Raw genomic sequence first — 17,033 nt, 5'->3', positions numbered from 1 at the left:
ATTCCTGAGATAGCTTCCATATAAATGCTGCGCAAAAAGAGATTAGTAATCAAAACACTTGAGTTTTACTGGTATAAATGTCCATCAATTTCCAGTCCATTAACGACCTTGCGGGGGTGGGGGGAGACTCCGATATGGTTGTAGATGTATCTAATGAACAAGGTATAGAAAGTGTGCCGGGAGCGGTTACAGGGGGAACCAACCCGGACCACCCAAATACTTCAAACCCCTTGGGCAAACTTAAATCTAAGTTTTGGGCCGATCCGCGTGCTAGGTCCGACCCACGTAATGGCCGCACCCCCGGGAAACACCCAACGTTGATTGGGAGTTCTTTGGGGTTCTCCTTGGACTCGGACGAAGATGGTTTCCCCAAGTATAATTTAAAATCAGGTGAAAAGAGCTACTTGAAAAATCAAGTTAGGGAACCACTTCAGCATACCAAAAAACATAGGAAAGGAGTCAGGTTACCATCTACCAATGCCCACCCTAATCCAGGAAAATTAAACCAAAAAGAAAAAATTAGGGCAGAAGAGTACCCACTTCTTAAAAATCAAACTTCCGAGATTATTTCTCAAACCCAGATCACAATTAATGGAGGTAAAATCGAGGAGGCAACTGACCAAAAAACCAATAGCTCATTCTACACGGCAGTTCCAATCGGTAAGAAAAAAGTTAAAACCCAGCCAGGGCCCAACAAATGTCAGTACCGACCAAAATAACACTAACCAGTTTACTGAAGTTAACTCTACTAAAAGTGTAAAGCCAGTTAACCCCTACAGATTTATTGTTAAAACTAAAAATGTGGGATGCACCGGTACTGAGTTGTTAACCAAACTGAGGATTGAAAACCCCCCTCTCAACATTAAAAATGTAGTGATTTGGAACAACCAGTACATGGACATCCTTCTACATGAAATTTCAAATGAGGAAACCATCTGCTTCAACGGGGACATCTTTGAGCTCTTTCCATATGTTATTAAACCTATTAAGTGCTCTAAGTGCCAACGTTGGGGCCACACTGCTCGGGGGTGTAGGGCAAATCGTACCTCCCCCACATGTTGTCGATGTGGTAAAAACATCCTAAAAGACTGGGTCTACATCAATGCCGGGAGGAAATCTCTTGTGCCAACTGTCGCGGCCCTCATTATACCCATGATAAGGGCTGCCCAGAATACAAGAGAGCACTTCTAGCACTATCCAAAAAAAATCAGAAACCTGATAATTCAAAAACAATTCCCAATCCAACCAAAACATTTAGTTATAAACCAATTGTTTCGGGGACTGGGGGGCTCTACTCCAACATAGTCAAGAACAATACCGGAGAGGTGACCCCCAGTCTCCCTACTGTAATTAACCCCAGTCTTCCTATAACCCCTCTTGATCTTGTCAGGCTCCTCAGTGGTCTTTACATTAATGGGGGCTTTGAGGGGGAAACTATAGACTCTCCTACACGCCCCCAGGTTGATAGGGCCACTGTACGGGCCTGTCACATTCTAAAAACTACTCTTGGAATCCATATTAATCAACCAGATATAATAAATCGAACGTGTCTGTGGTATGGAGTGCCATGTGCTGGTGACTCTGTATGGGAAAATTCTAATTCTACCGAGGCTGTAATATATAATAATAATAAAGTTATAATAGATTAATTATTAGTGGACAATGTAATAGAATTGTTCCTAACTATATTATGGGAGACAACTATAATATGATTAATAAGAATATTAAAAATGGTAATAAACCTTGTTTAAACATAATAGCTGATAATGGCCTATCTATTCTACAATGGAATGCTAAAGGCCTTAAATCTCAAAATCATGGAGATGAACTTAAATTATTTATGTCTACTAATCCAAACATAGATGTTATCTGTGTACAGGAGACATGGATTAATGAGAAACAATTAAATAAAGCTATGTACCCATATAGTATTGTGGGATTTACCGCCCTCTTTACGAATACTAATATAACCACTAGAGGTGGACTAGCCTTTTTTGTTAAAAATAATATAGCTTATACTAAACTGCCTAAAATAGATTTATATGATAATATAGAGGTAAGTGGAATTACTATTCATGGTAACAAAGATCAAATTGATCCATATAATATATATATATTCACCCTGGAGGTAATCAAAGAGACATAACCGATACTCATTATAATAAGTTAATTAATAATGATCATAAAAGGATAATAGTAGGAGATTTTAATAGTAGAAACATTCTCTGGGGTTCTACTACAACATGTAAACAAGGAAAAATGATAGAACAATTCCTTGATAATCATAACATGGCCTGTCTTAATGATGGGTCCATAACCCATATATCTGATCATAATGCAGCCTGTACATGCATTGATTTAACATTGGTTTCTTCCTCAATAGCCTCCATCTGTGAATGGGAAGTTCTTAATCATCTTGGAAGTGACCATTTGCCTATCTTAACTACATATAAAATGAATAAAGATTGGAGGGAAATACCTAAACATAATAAAAAATGGAATTTTGATAAAGCTGATTGGAAATTATTTTATAATTTATGTAAAGAAATTAAAATTAAAGAGGTTAAATCTAATAATTTAGATAAATATAATGATGATTTAATAAATAAAATAATTGTTATAGCTGAAAAATCAATTCCAATTTCTTCACTAGGAACTAGGAAACACTCCGTCCCATGGTGGAACAATAATATAGGAGAGTTAATTAAAATAAGGAATAAAAATAGAGCCAAAATGAAAAAAATAAAACTACTGATACTATTTTGAATTATAAACATAGTAAATATTTGGTAACACAAGCTGTTCTGACAGCTAAAAAAGAATCTTGGGAAAAATTCTGTTCTAGTATATCCCAAGAAACTAATAGTAAAGAAGTTTGGTCTAAAATTAAACGAATACAAGGTAAAAAATATAATAATCAAATACCGCTAGCTAATAATAAAGATTTTATAACTAACCAACAAAAAGCAAATATATTTGCTAAAACATTTAGTAATAACTCAAGTGATAAAAAAATTTCTAAGAAATTTCAAAAGAGTAGACTAGATAAAGAAAATAAAAAAATACCTTTAGACGCTAAATATAATACAGATAAACTAGACATTAACGATAAATTTAATAAACAAGAATTTATTGAAGGCTTTATCCATAAAAAAGGTACAGCCACTGGACCAGACAATTTTAGCTATGTATTCTTTAAACATATGCCGGATGAAACATTAGATATATTCTTAGATCTTTTTAATGTAATCTGGAGTCAAGGATATATACCTATCAAATGGAAGGTAGCCACGGTCTTTAGTTTACATAAAAAGGGTAAAGATGCTAGTAAACTTGTTAACTATAGGCCTATATCTCTGACCTCTAATGTCTGTAAAACCATGGAGGCTATGGTCAACAATAGACTGACTCTATATTTAGAAGAAAAAAAAAATAATTACTAAATTTCAAAGTGGGTTTCGTAAAAACCACTCTACTATAGACCATTTAGTAAGACTTCAATCTGAAATTAATAGAGCTTTTTCAAAAAGTCATAAGGTAGCAGCAGTTTTTGTTGACATTGAAAAGGCCTATGATATGGTTTGGCGCCATGGGTTGCTTGAAAAGGTACACAAAATGGGTATTAAAGGTAATTTATTTAATTTTATCGAGAAATTTATTTCTAATAGATCATTTAAAGTTAATGTAAATGGTTATTTTTCTGCTACAACAATATTGGAAAATGGGATTCCACAGGGGTCAGTCATTGCTCCAACACTATTCAGTATTTTTATTAATGATTTGGCAGAAACAATGACTGACAATATAAAATATAAAAGTGCAAAATTTAGTACCGGGCTATTCGCAGATGACACTGCTTTTTGGCGAACGGGTATGGATTTTAATATTTTTAAAAAAGCAATCCAAACTGACATTGTTAAATTAGTCAAATGGTCCGAAACCTGTGGAGTCAAACGTTCTGATTCTAAAACGGTGTGTATCTTTTTCAAGCACAAAACTAGAGGCGGGAGCTATAGGCTTAATTTAACCCTCAATAACAAAGATTTAATACAGGTTAATAACGTTAAGTTTCTGGGAGATCTATTTGACCAGGCTCTTACTTTTAAACAACACATTAATGAAATAGTAGCTCATAGTGGGAATTACATTAATATTCTTAGAATCCTCTCTGGAACTACCTGGGGAGGAGATAGAAAAACACTAATTATGCTTTATAATGCATTTATAGTATCTAAGTTACAATATGGAGCACAGGCCTTCTGCTGTGCTGATCCTAATATACTAAATGCCTTGGATGTGGTTCAAAACAAGGCGTTGAGAATCATCTCCAAGGCATTTATAACTACCCCCAATGCTAAAATACAAGCAGAACTTGGTATACCTCCCCTAACCCAAATTAGGAATAAGCTATGTCTCAAATATTGGATGAAATAAAAAAATATAACGCCAGATAAACCGGTGAACCAAATACAGACACATCCAGAGTATAAAATTGGATTGGGGTTTAAATCAACAGAGGGAGTGAGTGACTCGTTCGGTATATTTATGCATAAATTATGTAAATCTCTTAAGATAAATAATCTTATAATAAGTAATGATAGTTATAAAAAAAATTCTCCATGGCTCCAACGTAGGCCTCCAATCCCGCTTCTTATTAGGGATAAAATACTAAATAATAATTATGAACCCTTTAAAAATATTATATTTAGAGCAAATGCAGAAGATTTATATTCTGATTGTGTTCATATATATACTGATGGATCCAAGGACCCTATTTCTGGAAGAACAGCCATGGCGTTCTACGTACAGCCTGACCCCCCCCCCCCCAAACGTTTTGTGGGTAGAGCTAGGCTACCCGACCACGTGTCGGTTTACACTGCTGAGCTCATGGCTATCTTCCATGCGTTTTTATGGATTAATTCTAATTATAAAACAATTGATAAAAATAAATATATTATTTTTTCTGACAGTCTTAGCTCCCTTCTGGCTTTGAGGGGGGCGGACTCAGTCAGAAAGGATTTAATACATAAAATATATGCCATAAATGATCTCCTAGTGGGCAAACGTATCATAACTAAATTGGAATGGGTCCCAGCCCACGTGGGGATTATTGGAAACGAGCACGCGGATATTAATGCAAAAAAATCATTAAATGACCCTAATGTTGGCTGTAGGCTTGGTTACAATTTTTCCGACATCATGTCTATGGCCAACATTGAAATACTTAAACTTTGGCAGTTAGAATGGACTAATAATAACAATATTTGGCATTTAAATCTTAAAAATAAAGTTAATACAGTTGGTCCTACCTCCCTATATATATTTACAACTAAAATAATAACTAGATTAAGACTTGGAGTAGTAGCAGGCCTTAATGATACTAAATTTAAAATAAAACAGGTTAAATCTTCTAACTGTGTTCAATGTAAAGTAGTGGAAAATGTTGAGCACTACTTATTTCACTGTACTAAATATATTAATAGTAGAAATATTTTTAAGAATAAAATGATAGAAATGGGTCTGGCCTTCAATTCACGTAATATGTTAAATCCTGATAAATACAATAGTAAGAAAGTTTTTTCTTTACTTAGGGAATATGTTATTAAAACAGATATACTTATTTAATTTAACTTTCAGCATGGTGGATAATGGAAAGGTCGAATGCCGGATTGGACCGACACACCGGGCCTAGCTTCTGGCAGGGCGGTCCCGGAGGTTAGACGGGACTTCTAATTCAAACCTTTAATTATTTTTCTCATGATTTATAAAGTTGTTGTATTTTTTCCTCTTTTAGGAGGACGGTACTAATCTTTTGTTTTCCTTTTCCTTTTCTTTATAGATCTATTGGAAACATGGTAATTTTTATTATATTCGCATGAATTGCTGTTCTATTATACTATGTAAAGGGACCTTGAAAGTGGGTCTAGCATAGTGCTTGGCTCATTTTCTTTTAATTTTGTTAGTTTCTCTTTTAGAATTATATATACCACTGACTTCTGGCAGAGTCTGGTGACAATTCTTTTATATTTTATGTCTTTTATAATTTTATTTTTAGTATTAATATAGGCCTGTGAGACAGTGCCTATATATCTTTTACATTTATGCTTGATATGAATGGCTTGCCTTCTTCGACTGCTCACTGGTATGTGATTTGATCCCTGGCAGGATCTGTCCCAGCTCGGTCTGATGTTGGATGTCTAACCCATTTTATTTTTTAACTTTTTGTATTAAATGCATGTTTTTTTTATTACAGACAAGTTTAATTTTTACCTAGATGTTTTTAAGCTTAATAAATTTGGTATTACTTATTTTAATTAAATGTATAACATGTTTTTATTTTTAACAATTAAAGTGATCATAGGGTCAGATCGCTCCCTTGTGTGTTTGCGGTACTATATAGTACCGTGTGCACGCAAGGTATTTGTACATTAATGGCTTGTCTGGGCCATCCGTATAAGTGACACATTGGTACCATATATGTACTTGTGACGGATGGAGGAGGACCTTGAGGATCACCTATCCAAAACGCCAATCAATATACGTTTCACTTCACCACTCGAGCTCGGCGGCTGAAAAACTAAAAACTATATTTGGATCATCTCCTATGATCCTAATTGAACCACCACCTTGTGGTTAATATATTGCCATCACCTTATGGCACTCTAATATATGGTTCTATAACCAAAACACACCTAGGTGTGTACTTGAGCCCTCAAAAGGTCACCCCAACAATACCCTTCACCACTGGCCGGAATGGCCTCCCGCGACTTGAGGGGGGGGGGGGGGGGGGGGGGGGGGGGGGGGGGACGGGTATGCCAGAAATAGGGCGGTAGGGCGTTGGCGATTGGGTGTTAGGGTTAGGGCTAGGTGTGTCTGGCCTCCCCTGCCCGCCCGCCACGCTAAATATATTTTGTAACTGATAATACCACCCACCTATTGATTTTGGCCGACACATCCAAATTATTTTTAAAGTCCCCTATTTAGTGTAAGATTTTAAATTAGTCCCTTATTACAACCCTTCTGCCCCTGGTCGAATCGCTGGCCCTGCCAGAGGTGAGACCATGGGCAGACATGCCTGAACCCTAGTGAATATAGGCATGTTAAAAACAGTGTCATAGTCATAGTCCATTATACACTTGCAACCCGCCCCGGAGGTGGTCACTGGCGAAGTCAGAGGCTAGATCCGGGGCGGGCGTGCCTGAACCCTTGTGGATAGGGGCACGTAAATATAGTTGCCCATTGCCCATACACTTGCAATTATGGAGCACCAGGATACGTTTCGAGAAAGCCTTTTCAAGACATATGAAGACAACAAGAGAGTTCTGATCCCTAAAGACGAGTATGGCAAAATTATCAGTTAACTGCTGCAAGCTGCTAGTGTCTCCAAGAAGACTTCGCACCAATACTACCTTCTTAAGAAGTATGAAGTTCTTCAGTGTGGTGACAGTGAAAGGCTGATAAGACGACGTGAGCACGCAGATGAAGCTCTTCTGTACTTTGTGTCAATTGAAGGGACGTTTGATGTGGTTAAACGTGCCCACATTGCAACTGGTCATGGTGGTCGAGACAAGATGGTGTACGAGTTGACCAAGAAATACGCTAACATCACAATAGAAGCATTGAACCTCTTCAAGTCCCTGTGTCTCCGCCAAGCTGTTCAACTGGAATCTAAATGTGGTGGGCAGGGTTTTACCAAGTGCAACTGTGCTGGTTCCAAGCGTTGTCAAACTAATCGTTGCCGGTGTTTCAAGGCCAAGATGCAGTGCAACTCTAGGTGTCACTCAACACGGCCGTGTACAAATAAACTCTCCTAAGTGCAATTCACTCCTACCTTAATGTGAACACTAAACAAGACTAGACATTCCGATATGTATTATGTTGAAATAATGTGCTATGTTTCCGTTTTAAAATGATGTTTCAATAAAAATGTATTTCAATTTAGAAACATATTGCTGTCGTTATTCCATTCCAGACATGATACAAACTATTCTTTAAATACTATTGGTTTTCTCATCAGAACGATTTCAGGAAATATGTATAATTTTCACCATCAGATTTCAGGAAATATGTATAATTACTGGAAATTTCAGGAATTACACATATTTCCTGAGTGAATCAGACATTACACATATTTCCTGAAATTTTCAGGAATTATACATATTTCCTGATAATACATATTTCCTGTAACATATATACATCTTACAAAATAACATAACACATTAAAACAACAGTTTATATACATGCGGTCAGAGTGTTTTTCTGATTGGGATTTTTTTTTTAAAAAGACCGAAAGAAAAGAGGAAGCAGGAGAAAAAGATAGAGCAACATAATAACGCTGCAGAAGAAAAACAAATCACCCTTATTGTTTATGATTGTTGTCCATGAGTGCCTTTTTTCCTTGTCTCAAAACAGGTAATTCAGTAAAGCAATAATTATGTGAACATTTATGCTAAAGTGTATTGTGTGAACAGATTAAACCATGGAGTCCATACTTTGTTAAATGTTTCGTAATTACAACTTGTATACAGAATAAATCTTTGTATTTCATATTTTTTTTCTTTTTTCTTAAGTTTGTTTTTAACGGTGCTGATTTCTAAAGCTTTATTCTGAAATTTTATAGCATGCACGTAGTATTTTATGTTAATAATTAGCCAGTTTAAAAAGACATAATTTTCATCATTAATCATACCAAACATTTTCATATTTTTATTAAAACTGATTCTAACTCCTGAATTAGTCAGTATCCAGGTTTGTACTGATTCCCGTAAATTCTTAACCTTATTACACTCAAAGAATAGATGTTGTATGGTTTCTGGGTAATTGGTACAAAAGCTACACATACTTGAATCAGCATAGCGAAACATGTGTAGAAATGTGTTAGTGGTTAAAATTCTATTGACTATTTTATATTGAAACCATAATAAAGTTGAATCTTTCGTGCACTGGAAAGGTAATATATAGTACCTTTTCCAGTCACTCGTGTCAATAATAAATCCTTTTGTGCATATTTTGTTTGTGCTTTAGAAGTTACGGATTTATAATTTATTAAATGGTACATGTCCTTGCATCCTGTTTGCTTTTTTAACACAATTTTTAATTTAAAAGGAAGCATGGAATTATTTAGTGCTCTGAAACTGTCGGCTGTTAAATTTTCTAAGTTATATATGCATGATTTAACAGCTTTTATTAACGAAGTATAACTAATATAAATTTTGTGGTTATATGGTACATTTTGTGTATCTGTTCATATGATAAATTATCACCATGGACATCAAATAGGTCATATATAAAAACAATACCTTTGCTGACATAATGTTTGTATATAAATGTTTTATTTTTATTTTTTATCAACAAGTATGTCAGTGTTGTGCCAGTTGTTGGTGCATAAAATATCATCTACAGTTTGCGGGTTATGTTGGGGGTTTTTTTCTCTAGCATTAACCAACTAAATAGTTTGTCTCTCGAAAACCTGTTTGACATTTTCTTGATTTTCGCCATTATAAAATAGTCTCCATATATTGTAAGCTCATGTATTGATATACTTGTAGCAGATTTAAAACGGTTTACCCACTTTGAATTATTTATAAACAATCTTCGTACCCAAGAACATTTTAAAGCAGCCATAAAATGTTTTAAATTTGGCATTATAAGGCCTCCTTCTCTATAATATTCTTGAGTTATTAAATCGCGCTTTAATTTTTCGGGCTTGTTCTTCCAAATAAATTTAAAGAATAGTGTATTAACTTTTTAAACAACATCTCTCATGGATTGGGTAAGGAAATTAAAAAATGCGTTATTTTGGGTATTATGAGCGTTTTAAGTACCGTTATTCTTCCTAAGGCTGTTAATTTTCTAACAGACCACAATTTTAAGGAATTTTGTATTTCTATTAGCTTAGAGGCGCAATACAATTCAGTTTACTTGGTATAAAATTCCCAGTTAATTTAGAAAATATTATTGAACTTAATAACCACACATTTTATTAGTTATGTTTCGTTAAAGGGACATTCCTGAGTTTGCTGCAATTTTTAAGATGCTATCGACTAAACGATTTAACTTTATTATGGTTTCAACATAAAATAGTCTATATAATTTTAACCACTAACACATTTCTACACATGATTCGCTATGTTGTTTTGTACCAATTAACCAGAAACCATACAACATCTATTCTTTGAGTGTAATAAGGTAAAGAATTTATGGGAATCAGTACAAACCTGGATACTGATTAAGTAGGGAGTTAAAATCAGTTTTAATAAACAATATGATTATGTTTGGTATGATTAATGATGAAAAGTATGTCTTTTTAAACTGCCTAATTATTAACATAAAATACTACATGCATGTTACAAAATTTCAGAATAAAGCTTTAGAAATCACCGCCGTTAAAGTCATGCTTAAGAATAAAATATGAAATACAAAGATTTATTCCATATAAAAGTTGTAATTGCGAAACATTTAACAAAGTATATGCTCCATGGTTTTAATCTTTTAGATAATAATTAAAAGGCTTGCACACAATATATTTTAGCATACATATTTACATAATTATTGTTTTACTGAATTACCTGTTTTCAGACAAGAGACGAAAGTCACCCATGGACAACAATCATTAACAATGACGGTGATTTTTCTTTTCTTCTGCAGAATTATTATGTTGCTCTATCTTTTTCTCCCGCTTCCTCTTTTCGTTCGCTCTTTTTTTATTTAAAATCCCAGATCAGAAAAACACTCTGTCCGCATGTATATAAACTGTTGCTTGAATGTGACATGTTATTTTGGAAGATGCATATGTACAGCACTGAATCAGGGCCCCAACCCTGACGCTGCTATTGCGATCTGAGGTAATAAATATTTAAACTTAAAAAAAAACCCACCCAGAAAACAACAACAACAACAAAAACTGTTAGTGATGCCACGATGCTCTGCTTTGACAGGCTATATTATGACACATACACACCAGGTTATTAAGTACAAAATCTATTTTCCATATGAGCACCCAGGTATTTTTGAAGCCTTCAGATTAGCATCATTTTGTATCAGATGTCTTGCAGCAATATTTGTGGATGCATTTCTAAAAATTGTAAGTTTAATTTTTAAGACATTAGATTGGCCGGCAACTTGATAAGATAGCTACAAACTCAGGGTGGTCCATTAATATAAACTCACGAGTGTTTATTAAGCACAGTCAAAAGGTACTTAGTTTGAACGTTAGAAAGTAAAAACACCAAGAAATAAGCCGAAATAATTAAAATGGTGAAAGAAAAAGAAGCAAAATAAATTATTATAAATGAAATTGTAGCTGACTGTTACTGTGAATATGTTACAAATAATGGTGAAGATTAAATAAATAAATAAATAAAATATATAAATAAATATTTTTTAAAACTTCGTAAATACCAGATATTTCAAATGAAGTTGTATGTATCTGATATAAATCATAGCAAAGCGTAAATAATTTAAACAAAATGAAACAAACAAACAAACAAAGACAATAAATAAATAAATATATTTTTTTTATATAAAACTTCGTAAATACCAGATATTTCAAATGAAGTTGTATGTGATTGATATAAATGATAGTGAAGAGTAAATAAAGAAAGAAAGTGGTCAATCATACATAAGAATCTCACATTTTAGAGGTTTGGGCAATATATTAAACGTTGGATTTCAGTTTTGTACAAAAATATTAAATCGAGTGTTATAGTAGCAATTCTGGCAAGACTTGTACGAAAATTAGAAAATTAAAGGAATTTCAGTACAAAATAAAGAATATCTCATTTCACAGTACGCTGATGATACAGATATTATTCTTGATAGTAGTAGAAAGTACGTTGAAGAGACAATAAATACTTTGAATAATTATGATAAATCTCAAGTCATATAGATTGGCTAATTTAAGAACAGTGCAGTCAGATATTTACAAAACCTTAATTTAAAATGGAATCATTTCACTTTTAAAGCAATTGGGATTACTGTTGGTACTGATCTATCTGAAATGACTAAACGCAATTATAATTCAACTTCTTTGAAATTAAACAAGTAATAAATAATTGGATACGAAGAATTATCACACCACTTGATAGAATAGCTATAATAAAATCCTTATTAATATCTAAACTCAGCTACTTACTTTTATCACTACCTAACCCCTCTGAATATTTTCTGCGTAAATTAAATAAAATATTATTTAAGTTTGTATGGAACCAAAGCCGGATAGAATTAAACGAATCACCATATGTAAATCTGTTAAAGAGGGAGGCCTAGGCATGAATGATATATTTAAATATGTTAAAGCTTTGAAAATTACTTGGTTACGAACACTGGAAAGTAATGATTCAAATTGGAAACACCTTTTATTGGCATGTTTTCCCCAACTTCGTAATACAGCTGTATTTGTTAATGATTTCCCTAAAAGATGTTATTAAAATATTGTTATTATAACTTGTTTTTGAAGAACAATACAGTCTGCAATTATTAAGGTAACATACTTCAAAGATTTTTTTTTTTTATCAGAACCAGTCTTCTGTAACTGTGATACAAAAATTATTAGGAAAACATTTCTAAAACAAAAATGGCTTGAAAAAGGCATTTCTCAAATATGCGATCTAGTTAATGACCGTGGAGAATTCTTTACATCAACTGAATTTATTTATATTTATGACTTACATGTGTCTTTTTTAGAATATCAGGGAGTCATTAATTCACTCAAGGTATACCTTAAAATAACTAAAATTAGTAAGATAGACAGAAACATTCCTTTAGACAATTCGCTTGTCCAAAGAAAACGTTGTTCCATTAAAAAAGGATCAAAATTATACTATTACACATTAACATATTCAGACGTACCAAATACCTCTATGGCAAAATGGTAAAATCGTTTTAGTACTGATCTTATCTGACCCATTATCTATTTGAAAACATTTCTCACCACACAAGAAGTAAGATGGTTCCAATGTAGGATATTACACAGAATACTAACGATAAATATTTTTGTCTTCAAGCTAAAACTTGTTGATACTGAGATATGTACCTTTTGTAATGTAAATAAAGAAACAATAGAACATCTTTTTGGGGAATGTAACTTTGTTCAAACTTTTTTGAATTCGTTTTTAACATTATCGAAGTTATCGAAGTACTGTAATCACTTATGTAACTTAAAACTGGTTATCGAACTAGTCATATTTTGATTTAAAGACAACATTAAAACAGATAATATCTTTGAAAGTGCAAAATGTTAAGTCAAATATTATTCGTTTTTAAAAGGAAATTAAACAAACATACTCTGTAGAAAAACATTTATATTTTAGTACGAATAGTCTTAGCAATTATTGTATCAAGTGATCAATGTATCATTCATTTGTTAAAAATTTCTAATTGAATAATGTAATTTTGGGGGTCTTAAATGCGGTCAATAAGTCTGCTGTTTTTTAAATCAGCTTGCTGAACCTTCCTTACCAAAACCATTTGCCTTCTGGAGTAAATGGTTAAGGACCAAACAGGTCATTAGATAATTAGAAAATCTGCTGCCGCCTCTCTACGGGCTACTCTGTTCAGTTAGCAGCAAGGAATCTTTTATATATACTATTCCACAGACTGGAGGCACATGGTACCGTGGAAGCGCGCGCGAGCGCGTGTGTGTGTGTATGTATGCGTGTATGTTACAGCCTTTGCCACAGAAGCTGTCGAGCATTAGTATAGCTGTAACGGAAATGGCCCAAACAGGTCCCGTAGAAAATATATCGTGAATAGGGGATACAACCTCTAGTGTGTGTGAATGGATAGAACCTCAAGACTTATTTTAACCTTTATTTATATATAGTAAAACGCCCAAAAAACTTAATTTTCGTTCTCGAATGGGATGTGCAGAGGACCCCAACCCAGGCCCGACGGTTCCTAAAGATCAATCCTAAATTAATAGTGCATTAATCATTTATAAGATGCTTACATATACAAACACGTCCATATTTCTTTGCTTGACACTGTTTCTCCGTTTTGATTTCCATGATGTCGTCGCTCAATAGCCCATATTCTGTTAATTTGACATATCCACATAGATCATTCAAACCAAATGTCCATTGCACGATGTCATCTTCAAAAAAATCTTTAAAAAAGGTACATTCATGTTCTTATATTATAACAGACAGCATATCGGTTTAAATAATCCATGGATATGTAAGACAATGTTGTTTTGTTTTGTTTATTTGTTTTGGGGGGTTTTTCTCAGTATTTGTCAAAATGCTAAATATATGTAAAATAATTAAGTCATTAAACGTTCACACTGGTTGTTAAATAATATTTTCTATTCTAATTCACTCTGCATATAACGCGAAATTTGATTGGCTAATCAAATCCATTTGCTGCAGTAAAACGACCATGAACCTGTTGGGAATTTGGGGGATTCCCCAAGAGTCTATTTACATACGCTACTTCTCGCAGTTTAGTTTGACGTACTTTTAAAATACCAACGCTGAATTTTTAAAAACAATTTGTAGCAAAATGCGTGCTACTCTAAATATTATGGCGTATATTGTGTTTATAAATGTTTGTGTGAAGTCACCTGTGTAACGCTGACAGGAATGCCGAAGTAAGTAACGGCAACTATGCCGAATTATGAATCTCCGTTAACGAGCACCATTTGTGATGCGTATTCGGAATAAGTAAAATCGGTAATAATGGTAGCTATTGTCATTAATAAAACAATAAAATAAAAAAACGATATTAGGAGAAGCAGTTGTATTACATGTAAAAACATATTTTTAAATCTGCTTGGGCTATAATTATTTTATACGGCGAATGACTTGAAACAAGAGCGTGGTGACCATGTTTTTGTTAACGCTGCCGCCATTCGAACATTTTTTAAAATTTAAAACGATTTTTAAAAAGAAAATGCATTTATTGAATTAGAATTAGGGGATAACTATGTTGTATTTGACCATTTGTGGACGTTTACGCGGAGTGGAGACGGTAAAACTCAATTTGCGACTGTAAAACCAGCATAAACGTCCGCAAATGGTCAAATACCACATAGTTATCACCAAATTACACTTCACGTCACTATTATGTCCACTTGATAAATTATTGTGTCCCTTTTCAAGATTTAACCTAGTATGTTTCAAGTATGATTAAGTAGCATCAAGTCACAAAATCGCTATATCGGTATTTTTAAACTATTTCTATAAAGTAACACCCAAACACACATGAATAAAAAACAATGTGCACAGACACATCGCATTCTAAATAAGATATTGCAAAATCGTATTGTTTGAGAGTTATGAATTAAAGTTTAATTTTGATATGTTTTTGAAGTATCCCTCTATGGCTTACCGGCTTTGTAAACACTCATCCCGTGTTCCGTACCGCAGTATTCCTGAGAGTTTCCCCAGCACCGGTCCTGCGCAGTGTTCTCTGGTGAGAGGTTAGGTGACTGAACACAAAAACATTTAGTTCCCTGAAACAGAACAATATTTGAAGAGGTTAGTCACACGCTACCGTGGGCAGAGGCGGATCTGGGGGTGCAGGGGCCCGCCACCTACATTTTGCGATAGTTATAATTTTATTATATATTAATTTTCAGTTTTTTACGATCCCTCTCCAAACCTCCACCCAAGTTCCCTTGGTATTCCACCTCATGTCATTGGGGATTTTCTTGATCCGCCACTGATGGACGTGCGTGTGAGTATCTATGTGCGTGTGTGTTTGTGTGTGTGTGTGTGTCAGAAACATATTTTAAAAACATGTTGGTGGTACAAGCCGAAATTTCGAAATAATATTAACCAGTAATGACATTATTTATAATTAACTAAGTAACTGACATAATCAGTGAATCTCTCTTATTTTATTTACCAATTTGTGTGTGCTATTTTGAAATAGTCGTGTTCAATTTCTATTAGTATACATTCAATTTGACAAATAATAGTCGTGCTTAAATTGAATTCCCTATATTTAAGCCACCGGAAAATACCAACTTGGACAAGATAATTTGTTATCTGAAATTAGGGCCACACCTTAAATTAAACATTTGAAATAAGTTATACTATAAAATCTCTCAACTGCCCATCATGTCCCAATTCTAAAAATAATGTACCAAGTCGGCCCAAAATATCCCAACCCCCCAACATGTCCCAATTCTAAAAATAATGTACCAATTCGGCCCAAAATATCCCAACCGCCCAACATGTTCCAATTCTAAAAATAATGTACCAAGTCGGCCCAAAATATCCCAACCGCCCAACATGTCCCAATTCTAAAAATAATGTACCAAGTCGGCCCAAAATATCCCAACCGCCCAACATGTCCCAATTCTAAAAATAATGTACCAAGTCGGCCCAAAATCTCCCAACCGCCCAACATGTTCCAATTCTAAAAATAATGTACCAAGTCGGCCCAAAATATCCCAACTGCCCAACATGTCCCAATTCTAAAAATAATGTACCAAGTCGGCCCAAAATATCCCAACTGCTGCCTACACGTATGTTTATATGTATGTATGTATGTTTATATGCATGTGTGTATGTGTGTATGTATGTATGTATGTTTATATGTATGTGTGTATGTATGTATGTATGTTTATATGTTTGTATGTATGTATGTATGTATGTAAGTATGTAAGTATGTATTGATGTATGAATATTTATATATTGTATGTATGTCGAGGTTGACTGTTACATACATAGCTATTAACGCACTGGCGCAGGGGATAATTAAATCCTTTCTGGCCTCACAAATTGTGCCGTTACTGGGACTCGAACCTATGGCACCGAATGGCCCGCAACTTTGCAGACTTGCCACGATACCTTTTGAGCTACTGAGACATCCATCCATGTATGTATGTATGTATGTATGTATATATGTATGTATGTATTGATGTATGAATATCTATATCAACGAATTTATTTTTTGTTTATAGAGTGAGCGCCCTCTAACTTGTGAATTCGGGTTAACAAACTCAGTGTATATATATATATATATATATATATATAGAGAGAGAGAGAGAGAGAGAGAGAGAGAGAGAGAGAGAGAGAGAGAGAGAG

The 17,033-nt window shown here is 34.0% G+C and overlaps 1 protein-coding gene across 2 annotated transcripts in view; it reads right to left on the bottom strand.

Moving 5' to 3' along the window:
• Positions 1-17,033, bottom strand: part of LOC121391428 — a 50,205-nt gene that overhangs the window by 25,476 nt on the left and 7,696 nt on the right. Inside the window, exons 5-6 of one of the 2 annotated variants that reach the window (XM_041523070.1) lie at positions 15,328-15,451; positions 13,949-14,104 (exon numbers count right to left, since the gene is read on the bottom strand). In XM_041523070.1, coding sequence (XP_041379004.1) covers positions 13,949-14,104; positions 15,328-15,451 — 280 coding nt within the window. The remainder of the gene's footprint in view (positions 1-13,948; positions 14,105-15,327; positions 15,452-17,033) is intronic. The other variant, XM_041523071.1, reaches the window with a different exon arrangement.

The sequence above is a fragment of the Gigantopelta aegis genome, unplaced genomic scaffold, assembly GCF_016097555.1.
Source record: "Gigantopelta aegis isolate Gae_Host unplaced genomic scaffold, Gae_host_genome ctg2403_pilon_pilon:::debris, whole genome shotgun sequence".
Lineage (NCBI taxonomy): Eukaryota > Metazoa > Mollusca > Gastropoda > Neomphalida > Peltospiridae > Gigantopelta > Gigantopelta aegis.
The sequence above is the reverse complement of the archived record's forward strand: the minus strand, read 5'-3'. Positions and strand labels throughout refer to the sequence as shown.